This window comes from Glycine soja, chromosome 2 (genome assembly GCF_004193775.1).
Source record: "Glycine soja cultivar W05 chromosome 2, ASM419377v2, whole genome shotgun sequence".
Lineage (NCBI taxonomy): Eukaryota > Viridiplantae > Streptophyta > Magnoliopsida > Fabales > Fabaceae > Glycine > Glycine soja.
The window spans coordinates 11,562,032-11,577,602 of NC_041003.1; the positions used below are offsets into that span (position 1 = coordinate 11,562,032).

At 27.1% G+C, this 15,571-nt stretch overlaps 1 protein-coding gene across 1 annotated transcript; it reads left to right on the forward strand.

Annotated features, from left to right (window-relative positions):
- The first annotated feature begins 10,466 nt into the window (after window positions 1-10,466).
- On the forward strand, window positions 10,467-12,881 carry LOC114387521 (cytochrome P450 78A5-like). The gene is made up of 2 exons (XM_028347724.1): window positions 10,467-11,494; window positions 11,931-12,881. The coding sequence occupies exons 1-2, from the start codon at window positions 10,556-10,558 to the stop codon at window positions 12,540-12,542; spliced, it is 1,551 nt and encodes a 516-aa protein (XP_028203525.1). The 5' UTR covers window positions 10,467-10,555; the 3' UTR covers window positions 12,543-12,881.
- The last annotated feature ends 2,690 nt before the right edge of the window (window positions 12,882-15,571 follow it).

A 15,571-nucleotide genomic window follows, 5' to 3' on the forward strand; every position in this document is an offset into this window, starting at 1 on the left:
ATTATATTTTTATAATCATATATATTATCTTTTAAAATATAATACATAAGATTAAATTTTATTTTCACATAAATTAGAATATGTATACTTATATAAACTTTATTTTTATTTTATATATAGTATTTTAAAATATAATAGACTCAAATAGTGAATTAAAAAACAGGAAGATCAATTTAGTGTAAAATAGGGGATGAATTTTACCATTAAATCTATTATATTTTAGGCAAAATTGTAAATTTGGTTCCCCTATAGTTTAATTCACGAATTTAGTCCCTTAGTTTTTTGAAATTCCGTTATTTTAGTCTTTAATCCCAAAATTAGACGTTGACTATTAATTACCTGCCTTGACCGCCACATATTGTACTTTTATTGGACGATAATTCAGTGCACCTAATTAACATTAACCTCCAATAAAAGTGTAACATGTGACGGACAACGTTCAATAAAAGCATGACACGTGATGGTCAAGGTAAATAATTATCAGTCAACGTCCAATTTCGGGGCTGGATATTGAAATAACGAGATTGCAAAACACTGAAAGACTAAATTCATGAATTAAATTAAAGAAAGATCAAATTTACAATTTGGAGACAAATAAGGAGACCAAATTTATAATTTTACCTATATTTTAAATAATATAAAAATTACATAAAATAGAATAATAGAACATACAATAATTTATATAATCATTTTTTTATGCATCTCTATCCGTCACTCTATCATTTATTGCATTTTAAATTTTAATTTCTCTCTCGATTAAACACTTTGTTGTACAATTAATACAACACTTTTGATGTACAATTTAAATATAAAAAATATTAGATATCAATCTTTATTGAGTTAAATATAATTTTGGTCCTCCTATTTTTTTAAATCCATAATTTTGGTTCTTTTATTTTAAAATAAAGATATTTAATTCTTATTTTAAAAAAAATCTATAATTTTAGTTTTCCTATTTTAGAATAAAGATACTTAGTCCTCCAGTTTTGTAAAATTCACAACTTTTGTCATTCCATCAAATTCAAAAAGCATTGATTCATAAGAAATTAACCTGATATGCATCAAATTTAATGTCGTGACAAAAAATTATTTGTTTAATCTACGTCATAGTTAACGCTTCCAGCTTGACAAAAGGATTAAAATGTTGGATTTTACAAAAATAGAGGACAAATCTCTTTGTTTTAAAATAAAGGGACTAAAATTGTAAAATTTTTTTTAAAAATTAAATGTCTCTATTTTAAATTAGAAAATCAAAATTAGAAAATTTAAAAAATAGGGAAACCAAAATTGCATTTAAGTCATGTTTATTCTCATCACACTAATATTAATGTACTTATTCATGTGGTTTAGTTAGAAATAAACTGCATTCCATTTTTACCTACATGATTTGAAGTGAATCATATATTAATTTATTTGTTGTCAAGTAAACGACAAAAATCATGCAAAATATATGAATAATTAAGATTATGTTTCACAAAAATAATTAAAAACAGAAAAACTTGCTAAAAGTTGAAACACTAATTGATAGTTGAAAGCTAACTTATGAAATCATGAGTATTTGATAAAATTATTTGTTTAAGTAACATAAAAATATAAAATAACATACATAAACATATTTATATTTTATATATAAAAATCAATTTTATTTTATGGTTAAAAATATATTTTGAGGTGTTATATTTTTAGTTTGTAATTAATTTTAAACTATCAATTATAATTTTTTATTTATAGATAAGTTATTTTAATTACAATTTTAGTTTCAGTTATTACATTTTTTTTCGTATTATGCATTATACTACTAATTTTATATCATATATTAAAATACTTTTTAATTAAGTATAAAATAAAGTAAAAAAAAAAAAACATACACTTAAACTAGACATTCTACTTTTATTACCTCAATTCATGTAATAGTTAAAATCAATTGTCTAATATAAACTTATTAAAACTAAAACTTATCTTTGTTAGTTTGATGAAGTATAATATGAATGAGTAAAAAAATCTTATAATATTTTAAAAAGATAATAAATATTTTAAGATTAATAAATAAATAAATAAAATATAAAAGGCCAGTAATTTAACCCTAACATTTTAAAAATATACTTCAAGTAGTATTTTAAAAAATGTTACAATTTATTAAAAAAAATTGTTTATCAAACAGTTAAATAAATTTTTTTAGCTAGTAAAAAAACTAAAACAATTAAAATAGACTTTTACATTGTTTTAGTTTTTTTAAACAATTTGTATTTACTTTTTTAATAGTTATATATATATATATATATATATATATATATATATATATATATATATATATATATATATATATATATATAGCTTAAATCCCTCGATAATTAAAAATATGATTAATCAAACTTTTTCATTATATACACAATATTTTACATTTAATCATAAAAAACATGTTTATTAACCTTAAATTTTGTAATATGTTAAAAAATTATTATTATAAAAAAATTAGATAAAAATTTAGCAATCTAAAAGTATGAAATATTTATTATGTAAATTAGTTGGGTGAGGTATATGGTGAAGTGATAGTTGTTTCAAATTCATTATTTTTAATGTTTGGTAACATTTCCGGAAAATGATGTTTTTAAAAAAAATCAGCTAGGTTTTTCAGAACAAAAAATTCATGGAGGGAGATGATAATTTATTTATTTTTTAGTTAATTTTTTACTGTAGTAAAGATACCACATTACTCTTGTTAAACTATTTAACGTGATAAATAATTAAAATATTTGATAAAAATATTATATATCTCTTTGATTACCAGAAAACTTATATAAATATTTTTAAAAATATTTATCATCAATCAAATAAATTTCATATATACATAAGAATCATAATTCTCATCATCCATGATTTTTATGAATAATTCTCGAACATTTTAAAAAAAAATTCTACCAAATGCCACCTAATGTTATAATTAATAATTTATACAATATTTTAGTAAAATTATTTTCTCTTTATTTCATTATTTATATTTTTGCATGGTATTTATTTCTCTTTTGCAGTTATGTTTAGTAAGTTATTCCAGCTTGTTTATAACTTTTTTTATCAACTAAAAAAACTTGTTTGATAAATAATTTTTTTAGTAGTTTATAATATTTTTGAAACGTTACTTGAAATAATAATTATTAAAATGCAATTTTTTATATTCTAGTTTTGATATTTTATCTCCTTTTTTATCCTTAAAATGTTTCTTAATTTTACCTTTTTAAATAATACAAATTTTTGTTATTCTTTTCAACCATTCACATTATACTTCACAAATTGACTGATAAATCTTAGATTTATTTTATTTTTCTATTATTTTTGAATAATTTTATATTATACAATTTATTTTAACTATTACACTAATTAACATAATAAAAATATAATGTCTAATTAAGTGTATGTTTTTTTTACTTTCTATTAAACTTGAATAAAATTATTTTAAGATATAATACAAGCTATAAAAAATGTAATAATTGAAACTAAAAAATATTTTTAAAATAATGTATCTATGTATAAAAAAATTAAAATAGTTTAAAATTAATTAAAAACTAAAATTATAACACTTTAAAATATATTTCCATCTAAAAAAAATTTATAGAAAAATATCATATAAATATGTTCATTTATCTTATTTTAGCTACTTGAACAGAGTAATAAAATTTTAAAATGTAATAAAATTTCATAAAATACTTATGATTTTTAATAAGTTAACTTAATAACTTTCAAATATGAATTAATTTTTTAGTTAATTTTACCAAAATTAATCTGAGCAGAACTTTTTTGTAAGATTGTTATATTGCACTTGTATAACAAGGTGATAGGGTATTTTATGATTTTCTCTACTCAAATAAGCAAGTCTTTGGATTGAATTACTTTTAAAATTGGTTATTGTAAATATATAAAATCAGCCATTGTTATAATTACTTATTGTTGAGATATGTGTGCTAAGTAAGTTATCATTTGGATTGTTTAAAAGAGTTGTTTTTTAATAGTAAAATTACAAAAAAAAAAATGGTATGAAGTTATTGATATATGATACTAGCTAATGTTGCATTTAAGATAATCAATTACTTATAATTTTTTCCACAATATATTTTATTATTTTGGGGGGAATATTCCTGTATAATTAGCGTTATCATTTTCATTATTTGTTTTCTATGATGATTAAAGGGTCTTACCACCCCTGAAACTTTGTAGGTCCACTCTAAAAAAAGCATAGTAATAGTGGACTAACGGGCAATGAAAGACAAAGTTGTCATTATTTGCCAATAAGAACTATGCATAAACAAGGAGTAGATTTAAATATTTTTTTTCTTTTTAATTTAGATTTTTTTTTTGTTTTTGTAAAAAAAAGTTATACTTTAATCTTTGCAAAATGTATTTATTTTAGGGTTAATTATAAATTTAGTTCTTCTATTTATCTCACTCACGAATTTAGTTTTTTTATAATTTAATTTATCAATTGAGTCTCTCATTTTTTTTAATTCGATTATTTTAATCTCCAACCATGAAATTGGATGTTAATTATTATTTACTTACGTTAACTGTTGCGTGTCGTATTTTTATTAAACGTTAATCAAGTGTACGAAATTAACCCTCACTGGTAATTTTTATCTTAGCTCAAAATTGTAAAAACTTCTCGGCCTGCCACCACTCCAATGCCAGAATCACTTGCGCACAACAACCTTGTCGTCGCTACTTCTGCTCCTGCCACCATCAAATCGAACCCACCCTTTCGCTGCAGAGTCTATGGCGCTCGTGGAGCAGCTCAAGAAGAAGAGAAAGTGGGAGAATCTTGAGGAGGCCATTAAAGCCAAACTTGAAGCTATCATATCATATCTCACATGGTTTTGTTTTTAAAATCGAAGTGGCGTAGGTGACGAGTTGCATATCTGACCTTCGCGGCCTTCCCCTTTGGTGTGAAAAGTTGGAGAGAATAGGGGTAGTGCTGATTGGAGGAGTGGCGAGCGCTGAAACAGGAACTACAACAATGGGGCATGGGTGTCAAGTTCCAATGGTGGAGGCAAGTTTAGTGGTGATGTTTTTGATGTGTGCAACGAAGGAGAGGAAATTTTGGAGGCCAGTTTGGTGTAGGCTTCAGAGCAAAGACATGAGTTTAAGAGAGAAAGATACTTAACTAACATTCAATAAAAACATAACACGTGACGGTCAACGTAAACAATTAATTTCGGAATTAGAGACTAAAATAACCGAATTACAAAACTCAAATGATAAATTAAATTACATGAGAATCAAATTTATGAGCTAAAATAAATAGAGAAATTAAATTTACAATTAAGTCTTTATTTTATTTTTCGTCATTGAAACGTTTTGGATAACATTTCTTCATTGTTCAAAATATTTTTTATCGTCCAAAACATTAGCTAAAATACTTTTAAGAACCAAAAACAAAATAAATACATTTTATATAAAGGCTAAAACAAAAAAAAATTACATAAAAAATACTAAATTACACGAACGGGAAATATATTTAAGCTACAAAGATTGCAAGAGAAATTGTTAACCAAAAAGAAATAACAAATCACGACTTGAGGAAAGATTTAGGTCCCAACACAATTATTTTCTTCCGTTGTTGTGACTTGTGAGTAAGGTCCAAAACCTTCTTAAAAGTAAGAATAAAACATTAAATTTGTTCAATAAACAAATAAGTAGGCAACAAATACTAGAGAGCAACATTTGAGAGAGTTGGCTTTGCATTTCAGCAACATTTGGGATCAATTTCTGTTACTGAAAATCAACACAAGTATACCCACATAAAATTGGCTCCTCTTCTATACTATTTTTTTTAAGACACTTCCAAACTGCAAGTAAGCACAATCCTACGTATATGCAATTATTAAATGCTAATTATTTTAACACCTTTGTGATAACCTGTCTTAGTTAATTCTTTGTGATACCCATGCATAATTAATTAACACCTTTTTTTTATTCCTCATTTAAACACCTACTCAATAGAAAGAAAAAAACTTAAGTATTTATATTTTTGCAAAATTATGCATACACACCTTTATGTTGTGTGACATTTAGAAAGAAAAAGAGGCTAAGAAATGTTAGTATAGTTGATAAAAATTAAACTCATATCCTAGAAAGATATTCGTTATCAATGTATGAACAAGTTATAATTGATTGATATTACTTTTTTATTGATTTTCTGTGACAAATTATAAACTTATCATAAATGATAATATTTAATTTGATGATAATTTAATTTTTATATTGTTAGCATGCATTATTTTTCTCTTTTTTTAAATATATTTTAAGTGGAGTTTTGCTTGTCAATTCATTATTTCATAACCTAATAACCTACATTATTCTATCTCTTGGTAGGTCAATCTATCAATTCACCTCAAAATAGAGTTACTTGAATTTCTTAACCCACTTTTACTAGCAAGTTAATCCACACTCACTCCACTTAAGACTAGTTGAAAGCGGGTCATGGCAAGACATTTTGCTACCCTATATTTAATATCTTAAAACCATTAAATATTTAATAATTATCATACGAAAACAAATAGAAGTATTACACATAAAAAATACAAAAGAATGTATTAGTAAGAAAATGTTTAATCCAATCTCACGATAATTTTTGAAGAGGACTAACAGTACATTCCTTAATATACTCTTTGTAATTCATACTTTATTATTCAAAATTATAAAATCAATATAAAAATTTATTAAATAAGTAACAAGACCTATTAGAATTTGTGAATTCTCATAAAATTCAGAATATACTGGAGAGTGTGGTAAAAAAAATATTGGCTAAAGTGTTGATTACATTTCTCTATTTTTTTTCATACGATGGTAAAAAAAAATAGAGATAGAAGGCTAGATTTAACTTAAGCATTGGAAGGTTAATCTCTTGATATAGCAGAAAAGTTAATACTAGTAACTAGATTTAAGCTGAGTATAATTTTTTTTCTTGTTTATATGTTACTTAAGATATTAGTTAAGAAACTAAAATAAGAAAATATTTTTTAAAAAAATTATATGAAAACATAAAAATATCACAAATAACATAATTTTACACATTTCAATAAAAATATTTTTAAAATTTCTTATTCAATATTTTAAGCTAGATCGACCCAAAAATAAAATAACTAAAATATAAACTTTAGACCTATATGTCGACAAAATTATTATTTATTATAAAGCAAAAAGACCCCATACATTAACAAAAGTTTGAATATGTTATCAAAAAATATCTATTATACAGTTATTTCATTTAAAATATATTATTTTTATTAAAATTTGTTTTAGACTTTACTCATTATTAAATCCTGATCCCAAAAGATACTGGTGTTAACATTTATCATTTTTTTTATAAAACAGAAATAAGAGTAACATTTTTTACCAAAATATTATTTCGTATTACGTGTTGCAATTAGTTAAATAAGCTGTCATAAATTTCGTGTTTTAGTTGGACAAAAGTTGTTTGTGCATGCCTTCATGTGTGCTTGGTCACAAGAAATGAAACGGCACCACATCATCCTACTTATTTAGGCTGAGTTTGAGACCTGAGCTGAGGGTGAGATCACTGTTGTTGTTGCAACATCATTTCAGCCCACTGCACATCTCAACACAGTGTTAATTTTCTTGTATCACCAAAAAGATATACTGCTAGGTTTTTTTGAATGGGAGATATACTACTATATAGCACCCATTTTTTTTATTTATGCTTACGCCAATTTAAGGTGTTAGAAACACCTTATATTATAAACATAAATAAGAAATCGGTATTGTATACTAGTAGAAAGAGAATTGACGAGTTTTGAAAAAAAATTAATGCTACTAATTAAATCCTCATTTGAGGTGATTTTTCATTTTTAGCTTTAAATTTTTTAAAAATTAAAATCAGTTTTAATTTTATTTTAGTTTTCATAAAGTTGCTGCAAATTAATAAATAAATAAAATAATTCAATAATTCTATATTATATTGTTCCACTATTGTATAATGCAATATATAAAATATTTGACACATAAAAATAATTAAAAAATAATAATTAAACCTGCTAAAATATAATAAAAATTGTTATAAAAAAGTTTACAACAAAAATAATTATATTAAAAAAATAACATAATCATGATGACGATAATAATAAATATATATAACACTAATGGTGGTGGTGGTAATGGCATGTAGATGCTAACAACAACAATATTAGAAGTGGCGACGATGATGATAGTTGTGGTGGTGAAGATGACCATGGTGGAATGGTGACCGGCGACAACAATAATGGCAGTGACAATGATAATACTAGTGGCTTGTGTTATGAAAATCGACTTGATAATTGATTCAGTTAAACCATTAAGTCAATGAGTCAGAGGTCCAACTGATGGATAATTTAACGACCATATATACATGTGTGTGCGTGTGTAACAAAACGTGATTGATTCTTATTTTTACACTCTAAAATTAAATTCATTGTCACGATCAAAGTATAAATATTACATAATCATTTATTATTATAAATTATTTTGTGGGTATTATCATTAAATAACTAAGAAAATTCTTGTTTTTCATGACTAAATACAAAATTTATTGGATGACCATAAACAAGTTTGGTGAAGATGTATAACACACATACATATTAAATCATATCATAATTAATATGATAATAATTTGTTATTATATATTGTCATCACGATAAAAAAAAAACATTATGGTAACATATTATATGTTATTCAATAATTAACTATTAACAATTCAACATGTTATAGGAACGGTAAAAGAAACAATGTTTCTCAATCGGGTCAAACCAAATCAACTCACTAGTCAGTTGGATCAAACCAAATCGCTTGTATTTTTTTTATCATACACCTTAACCAAATTACCCAAGACACTAGGTCCCGGTCGAACCAATATGACCAAGCGATCTAGTTTGATTTTTATAATTATGACGGTGATAATGATGATAATTGTAATGGTGGTGACGATGATGATAAACAAGGACAAACCCAAGTACTCAAGTACAAATAAGAATGTGCATATGTATCTCTGGACTTTTGAGAAAATACAATTACATATCTATTATTTTTGTTATCGTTTTGTACCCCATATTTTTTTTATTTGAACCACCAGTCTCAATTTTTCAACCGTTATTAATTTTTGTTTTGCTGACTAGCTTCTTTTCCATTCACAAAGTAATTTAGGCTTAGTTAAATTTGACAATTTTTTTTTGTAAGAATAAAAAATAAAAAAGCACTAATTTAAACCCCACATATATATATATATATATATATATATATATATATATATATATATATATATATATATATATATATATATAATGACATTTTTTTCCTTGCTACAAGTATTGTGTAGTTCATTTGGCCATATGCTAATCACATGCCTAAGTAATAAGCATATGTTGAAGGGTTTTTTTCTTTTCTTTGCAATAAACATAATTTTCTTTTTGCTATATATTATGTATAAGTTGAAGTTGAAAAGGCAATGAAAATCACCGATCAAATGACCAATAAAAAACAGAAAAACATTGGATGAAAATTATAATTATTTGTGTAGGGAAAACTCAGACCCATTCATTATAAAAATTAAAAAGGATATTCATATGAATGCAGTTCATTTCTGAAACCCTAAATTGATTCTCCCATAATACCATTATAGGTCAACTTTGTGTTAATTGTCATTAAATTATGGTGTTGTTTTCCCTAATAATGTCGGCTAAATATTCAATTTCAAATTTCAATTGACATAAACTAACTGTTTTTAAAAAATAACATAAACTACTATATTTTAATCTTTTTCAACCCTAACCCGAAGGAGTGGAACAAGACACACAAAATTTTCCTATTTTGTATTAGGGTGTCATTCTGTTCTTCTAAATTTAATTTATAAAAAATATTTTTCAACCCTAATTTCAAATTACAAATTGTTATGGTTTGTGTTGTTACTTACTCAAGTTTTGAGGTGAGTTAAAAATAAATATAAATTTCTTTATTAAAAAAATGATAGAAAGTTAGGGATAATTTCTTGGGTATACTCTTTTTTTTTTATCATTTTTTACTAATTAAATTTATTACAATTAACCATTTTATGTATTATATTTTAGTATTATTTAATAAAATTTATTTCTTTTTTCTTTCCAATAAAAAAATTATTTATAATTTTACAATTTTAATAAATTAAACAAAATATCATTTTTTTATTTACCTCTTTTCAATATATCATTAATTATATTTAAAATTCATTTCACATGTTGATTTTACAAATTCTTATATAATTTGTATATAAGCAGTAATGTTTTTTAAAAACAAACATTTTCATTATCCTTAAGTAATTTAATAATTTAATTATTTTTCCTTGATTTTTATTTTTTTTATTTGCATATGCATTTCCTTTATTCCGTATAACCATGGTTAACCAAACTTTTAACCACACCACTCACATTTTTTCTATATAAACAGTGGCTAACTAACTCTCACTCACACCATCCACTACTCTTCTTAGTTCCAGCACAACAACCTCTTCATTTCTCCCACACTTTTTTTTCTTTCACCAAAAATGTCACCAGATTTCACACTTTTGTTCTTCCCGGAACTCATGCAGTCCCCTATGATCACTTTCCAAGCCACCCTCTGCGTCCTTCTCTTCACCCTCATGTTCACGCTGCTCTTCACTCCTGGTGGGCTTCCTTGGGCCTGGGCCCGGCCCAGACCCATCATCCCTGGCCCAGTAACTGCCCTGTTAGGGATCTTTACTGGCTCCACGCCTCACCGTGCTTTATCCAAACTCGCCCGTAATTACCACGCGGAAAAGCTCATGGCTTTCTCCATCGGTTTAACCCGTTTCGTCATCTCCAGCGAACCGGAGACCGCGAAGGAGATTCTCGGCAGCCCCAGTTTCGCTGATAGGCCGGTGAAGGAATCCGCCTATGAGCTTCTCTTCCACCGCGCAATGGGTTTTGCACCGTATGGGGAGTACTGGAGGAATTTGAGGAGAATCTCAGCCCTACATCTCTTCTCCCCGAAGAGAATCACCGGCTCTGAATCCTTCAGGAGCGAGGTTGGATTAAAAATGGTTGAACAAGTTAAGAAAACCATGAGTGAGAACCAACATGTTGAGGTTAAGAAAATTCTACACTTTAGTTCGTTGAACAATGTGATGATGACGGTGTTTGGTAAGTCTTATGAGTTTTACGAGGGTGAGGGTTTGGAGCTTGAGGGTTTGGTGAGTGAAGGGTATGAGTTGTTGGGTGTTTTTAACTGGAGTGACCATTTTCCGGTTTTGGGGTGGTTGGATTTGCAGGGTGTGAGGAAGAGGTGTAGGTGTTTGGTTGAAAAGGTTAATGTTTTTGTTGGAGGGGTTATTAAGGAGCATAGGGTGAAGAGGGAGAGGGGTGAGTGTGTGAAGGATGAAGGAACTGGGGATTTTGTTGATGTTTTGCTTGATTTGGAGAAGGAAAACAGGCTCAGTGAAGCTGACATGATCGCTGTTCTTTGGGTAACTAAGTTTTTGTTGTCCTTTTTAAGTGGTTTTTGTCATGTTAATGGTTTTTTTAAGGATTTGCTTCTTTTCAACATGCATGCAAAAACGTTTTCAGGATAAACCTTATGGAATGTTTTAAGGACAGAAGAAAATATGGAGAGTTAATGTTTTGGTCGGAGATAAAAGAAAGAAGAAAAAGTTGATTTTCATAGTAGTGAAATTTTTCAGTTTTTTTTTTTACTCTTCACTTTTCCTTTTTTATTTCAAACTTTTTTCGGTCTTTTTTATGTTTTTTAAAACATGCATTATGTATTCTTGGCCAGAAGTTAATAATTAAAAGATTTATCGTCATTTTTTACTTCAAACATAAACAGAATTTTTAATTATTTGAACATGCATTATGTATTCTTGGTCAGGATAAACTTTGAAGTGGTTTGTTTTTTGTTTTTAGGAAATGATATTTAGGGGAACGGACACGGTGGCAATTCTGCTAGAGTGGACTCTGGCTCGGATGGTTCTCCACCCTGAAATCCAAGCAAAGGCACAGCGCGAAATAGACTTCGTTTGCGGATCCTCCAGGCCCGTATCCGAAGCAGACATTCCGAACCTGCGCTACCTTCAGTGCATAGTAAAAGAAACCCTTCGTGTGCACCCACCAGGCCCGCTACTCTCGTGGGCTCGCCTTGCTGTGCACGACGTTACCGTGGGCGGCAAGCACGTGATTCCCAAGGGCACCACCGCGATGGTGAACATGTGGGCCATAACCCACGACGAGAGGGTGTGGGCCGAGCCCGAGAAGTTTAGGCCCGAGCGGTTTGTGGAGGAGGATGTGAGCATAATGGGGTCTGATTTGAGGTTGGCACCTTTCGGGTCTGGAAGAAGAGTGTGCCCTGGGAAGGCCCTTGGTTTGGCCTCGGTTCATCTTTGGCTCGCTCAGTTGCTTCAAAATTTTCATTGGGTTTCATCTGATGGTGTTTCTGTGGAGTTGGATGAGTTTCTTAAGCTTTCTATGGAGATGAAGAAGCCACTGTCTTGCAAGGCTGTGCCTAGGGTTTCTGTTTAGGTTTATGTGTGTTGTTGGGTTGAGTTGGTTTGGTTTGTCTGCTTAGGTTTGTGGATGTTGTTCCCAAGGCTGTGCCTAGGGTTTCTGTTTAGGTTTATGTGTGTTGTTTGGTTTGTCTGTTTAGGTTTATGGATGTTGTTTGGTTGAGTTGGTTTGGTTTGTGTTATTTGCTAAGTTTAGTTCAAGAAAAGTAGGGTTTAGAGCACCTTTTTATTAATCGCTAGGGGTTGTTATTCCGTGTACGGTTTGTAGTAAGTTGTAAAAGACTAGAAGAGAATGTAAGAGGTTTTGTTTTGTGTGGGTCGTTAATTAAGTGTATTTGCAGCAGTTTGATCATGCCGTTCTATGTTGTTTAATTTCTACCATTATATGTTTGTCTTTATATCTCTAAAAGAAATTAAGAAATGACTAAATTACAGTAATATCTTGGAAATATAAAATTGAAGTAGAGCTGCAAAATTAATAGGAGGATATAGTAGTATTATATTACCAATACCTGCGCTTACATAAACTTAGGAAAACAACGAACCGGAACAAATTCAAAGTAGCTCAACATTAATTGTTTTGTGGGATGTGTTGAAATTTTAAGTGGCTCTGGTTCGGTGTTCATTGAACTAAGGAATGGAGATCATACCACCCCTTAAAGAAAAAGAGTTGCATTTTCCACGGTGGAAAGAGAAATTGTATTATAAGTAAAGGTTTATTTACCATTTGATTTTTGTAGTTACAAAAACTGTTTTTAGTTCATATATTTATATTTTTTTTCTCTTTTTAGCCTTTTTTTTAAATAAATATTCTTTTAGTCTCTAACATATTAGTTTTAATCTTTTAATTATACACATTCATTTAAGTCCTTACAATGAGAAACACAGAATTAAACATGGTATATATACAGATTAAAAGATGTTATAAAAAAGGTAGTTTTAATATAATAAAAAAAAGTTTTTGTAACTATTGTTCCACGAATCTAAATGCTCAAAAAATGAAAAGAGAAATTGTATTGCAAGTAAAGGTTTAATTACCATTTGATTTTTGTAGTTGCAAAAACTGTTTTTAGTTCATATACTTAAAAATATATCTTTTTTTAGCTTTTTTTAAATAAATATTCTTTTAGTATCTAACATATTAGTTTTAATCTTTTAATTATACACATTCATTTAAGTCCTTACAATGAGAAACACAGAATTAAACATGGTATATATACAGATTAAAAGATGTTTTAAAAAAGGTAGTTTTAATATAATAAAAAAAGTTTTTGTAACTATTGTGACCAAATCACCAAATAAATTTTGTATAAAAATTTAGGAAGAGTGTGAAAATGTCAGGGATGTGATCTGAGAAAGGATTCTATGAATTTTGTTATATATGAATAATATAGTTTACATGAAAATTTCTTTGGAAAATCATACTGTTTATGCTAGACACCTAAAATAGAATAATTTACATTGATGATTATTAGATAAGTTTTATTATTATTATTATTATTATTGGCATTCTGTTCTTGTAAATAAAACAACCCTTTAATTAAAAGAAATGCTATCGATTTCATGTAAAAAATATTTGAAAGAAAAATAAAGTACAGGGTTACAATGTGTCTTTTTTTTTAATTATTATTACTATCTACTTTAGTATTAAATAATACGGAATCATGTAAAATTCCCTGAATGAAAACGTTATTTTAGTTATATTGAACATTTGAACTTATAAATATTCTTTTATAATTGATTAAATACAAAATCTGATTTTATTTTTTTTATAAAAAAATGTGTTTGAAATATGTTAAATCCAAGTAGGCACCAACTATGTTTGATTATTCTCGTTCAACGATTCTTCGCGTGCAACCTGCACTTAACTCTACAATGGCCGACATGTGAAACAGTTTATTCTTCTAAAGTCTATTCTATGAATTGAGTTCTTTGGCTTGTGGGATTCTATCAATAAGTAATATGCTAGATTTTTACCCAATTATATGCATTCTTTTTGGCTGGGAAATTGACATTCGTTTTTCGTTGCTGAATTATTTGAGTATTAGAGTTTGAATTAGTTAGTTAGTGCGGACGTATTGTATTTTGATTATCCATGAGGATTTATATCATATTCTGGGAGGAAGCACCTTATCTCACATAAAATACGTAATACTATAGCATTATAAATTTTTAAAAATACGTGTATATATATATATATATATATATATATATATATATATATATTCACAGTAATCTTGTTCAGGTGATATATACAGTAATACATGAGAATGATTTTGTTATGCGAAAGTAATTAGAGTAATATATGTAAATTATAATGTCGAAAACTGTAAGAAATTTTGAGACATCTGCCAAAGTGGGACTACCTTATTGATAGTATTATTTAATTATATATTTTTAAAAGATAATGTAAAGATATTTATATATAGCTTATTTTAAATCATTTTAACTTCTTATTATAATTTTAATTTAATTTATTCCAAACACTTTTTATTGTTTATTAACCGTCGAATAAAAATAAAATGTCTGCTTTATAAATTTTATGAACTTATTTCATAAGGCTGCACTTTTGGCAATAGGGCACAATGTGTTTGAATTCTGGAATAAATTAAACAAAATATTTTCAGGGGACCTATAATTAAATTTTGACCATTCCAAATCTTCTTTGTGTTTCAAATAATTTGTATTTTTTTTTCTTTGGGTGCATGATTGTATTTGTAAATTGATAAAGGAGCAAAAAGTGTAATTATATTTGAGGAGTTTTTTTAAAAAAAAGGATTTGAGAGCAGCCAATATGATATCTCTTCTTTCACTTTAATTTTTAGTGTCTAACAACTGTCACGTTTTAATAGTTTCTTTTTATATTTTTTTTTTCAGAGAGATTTTTGTGAAGTTCGGAAGTTTAACAACTATAACGTATTCAATAACCATAAAATTATTACTCTATATACTAAGAAAATAAGAAATTGATTTTTTTTATAACTTTTACTAACCACGTCAAATAATCAAGTTTTAATTCCTATATATCCTATGACAATGTTAAAC

Coding starts and splice junctions, on each gene's coding strand:
- LOC114387521 (XM_028347724.1), top strand. CDS start 10,556: ATGTCACCAGATTTCACACTTTTGTTCTTCCCGGAACTCATGCAGTCC. Junction 11,495..11,930: donor ACATGATCGCTGTTCTTTGG/GTAACTAAGTTT, acceptor TTTTGTTTTTAG/GAAATGATATTTAGGGGAAC.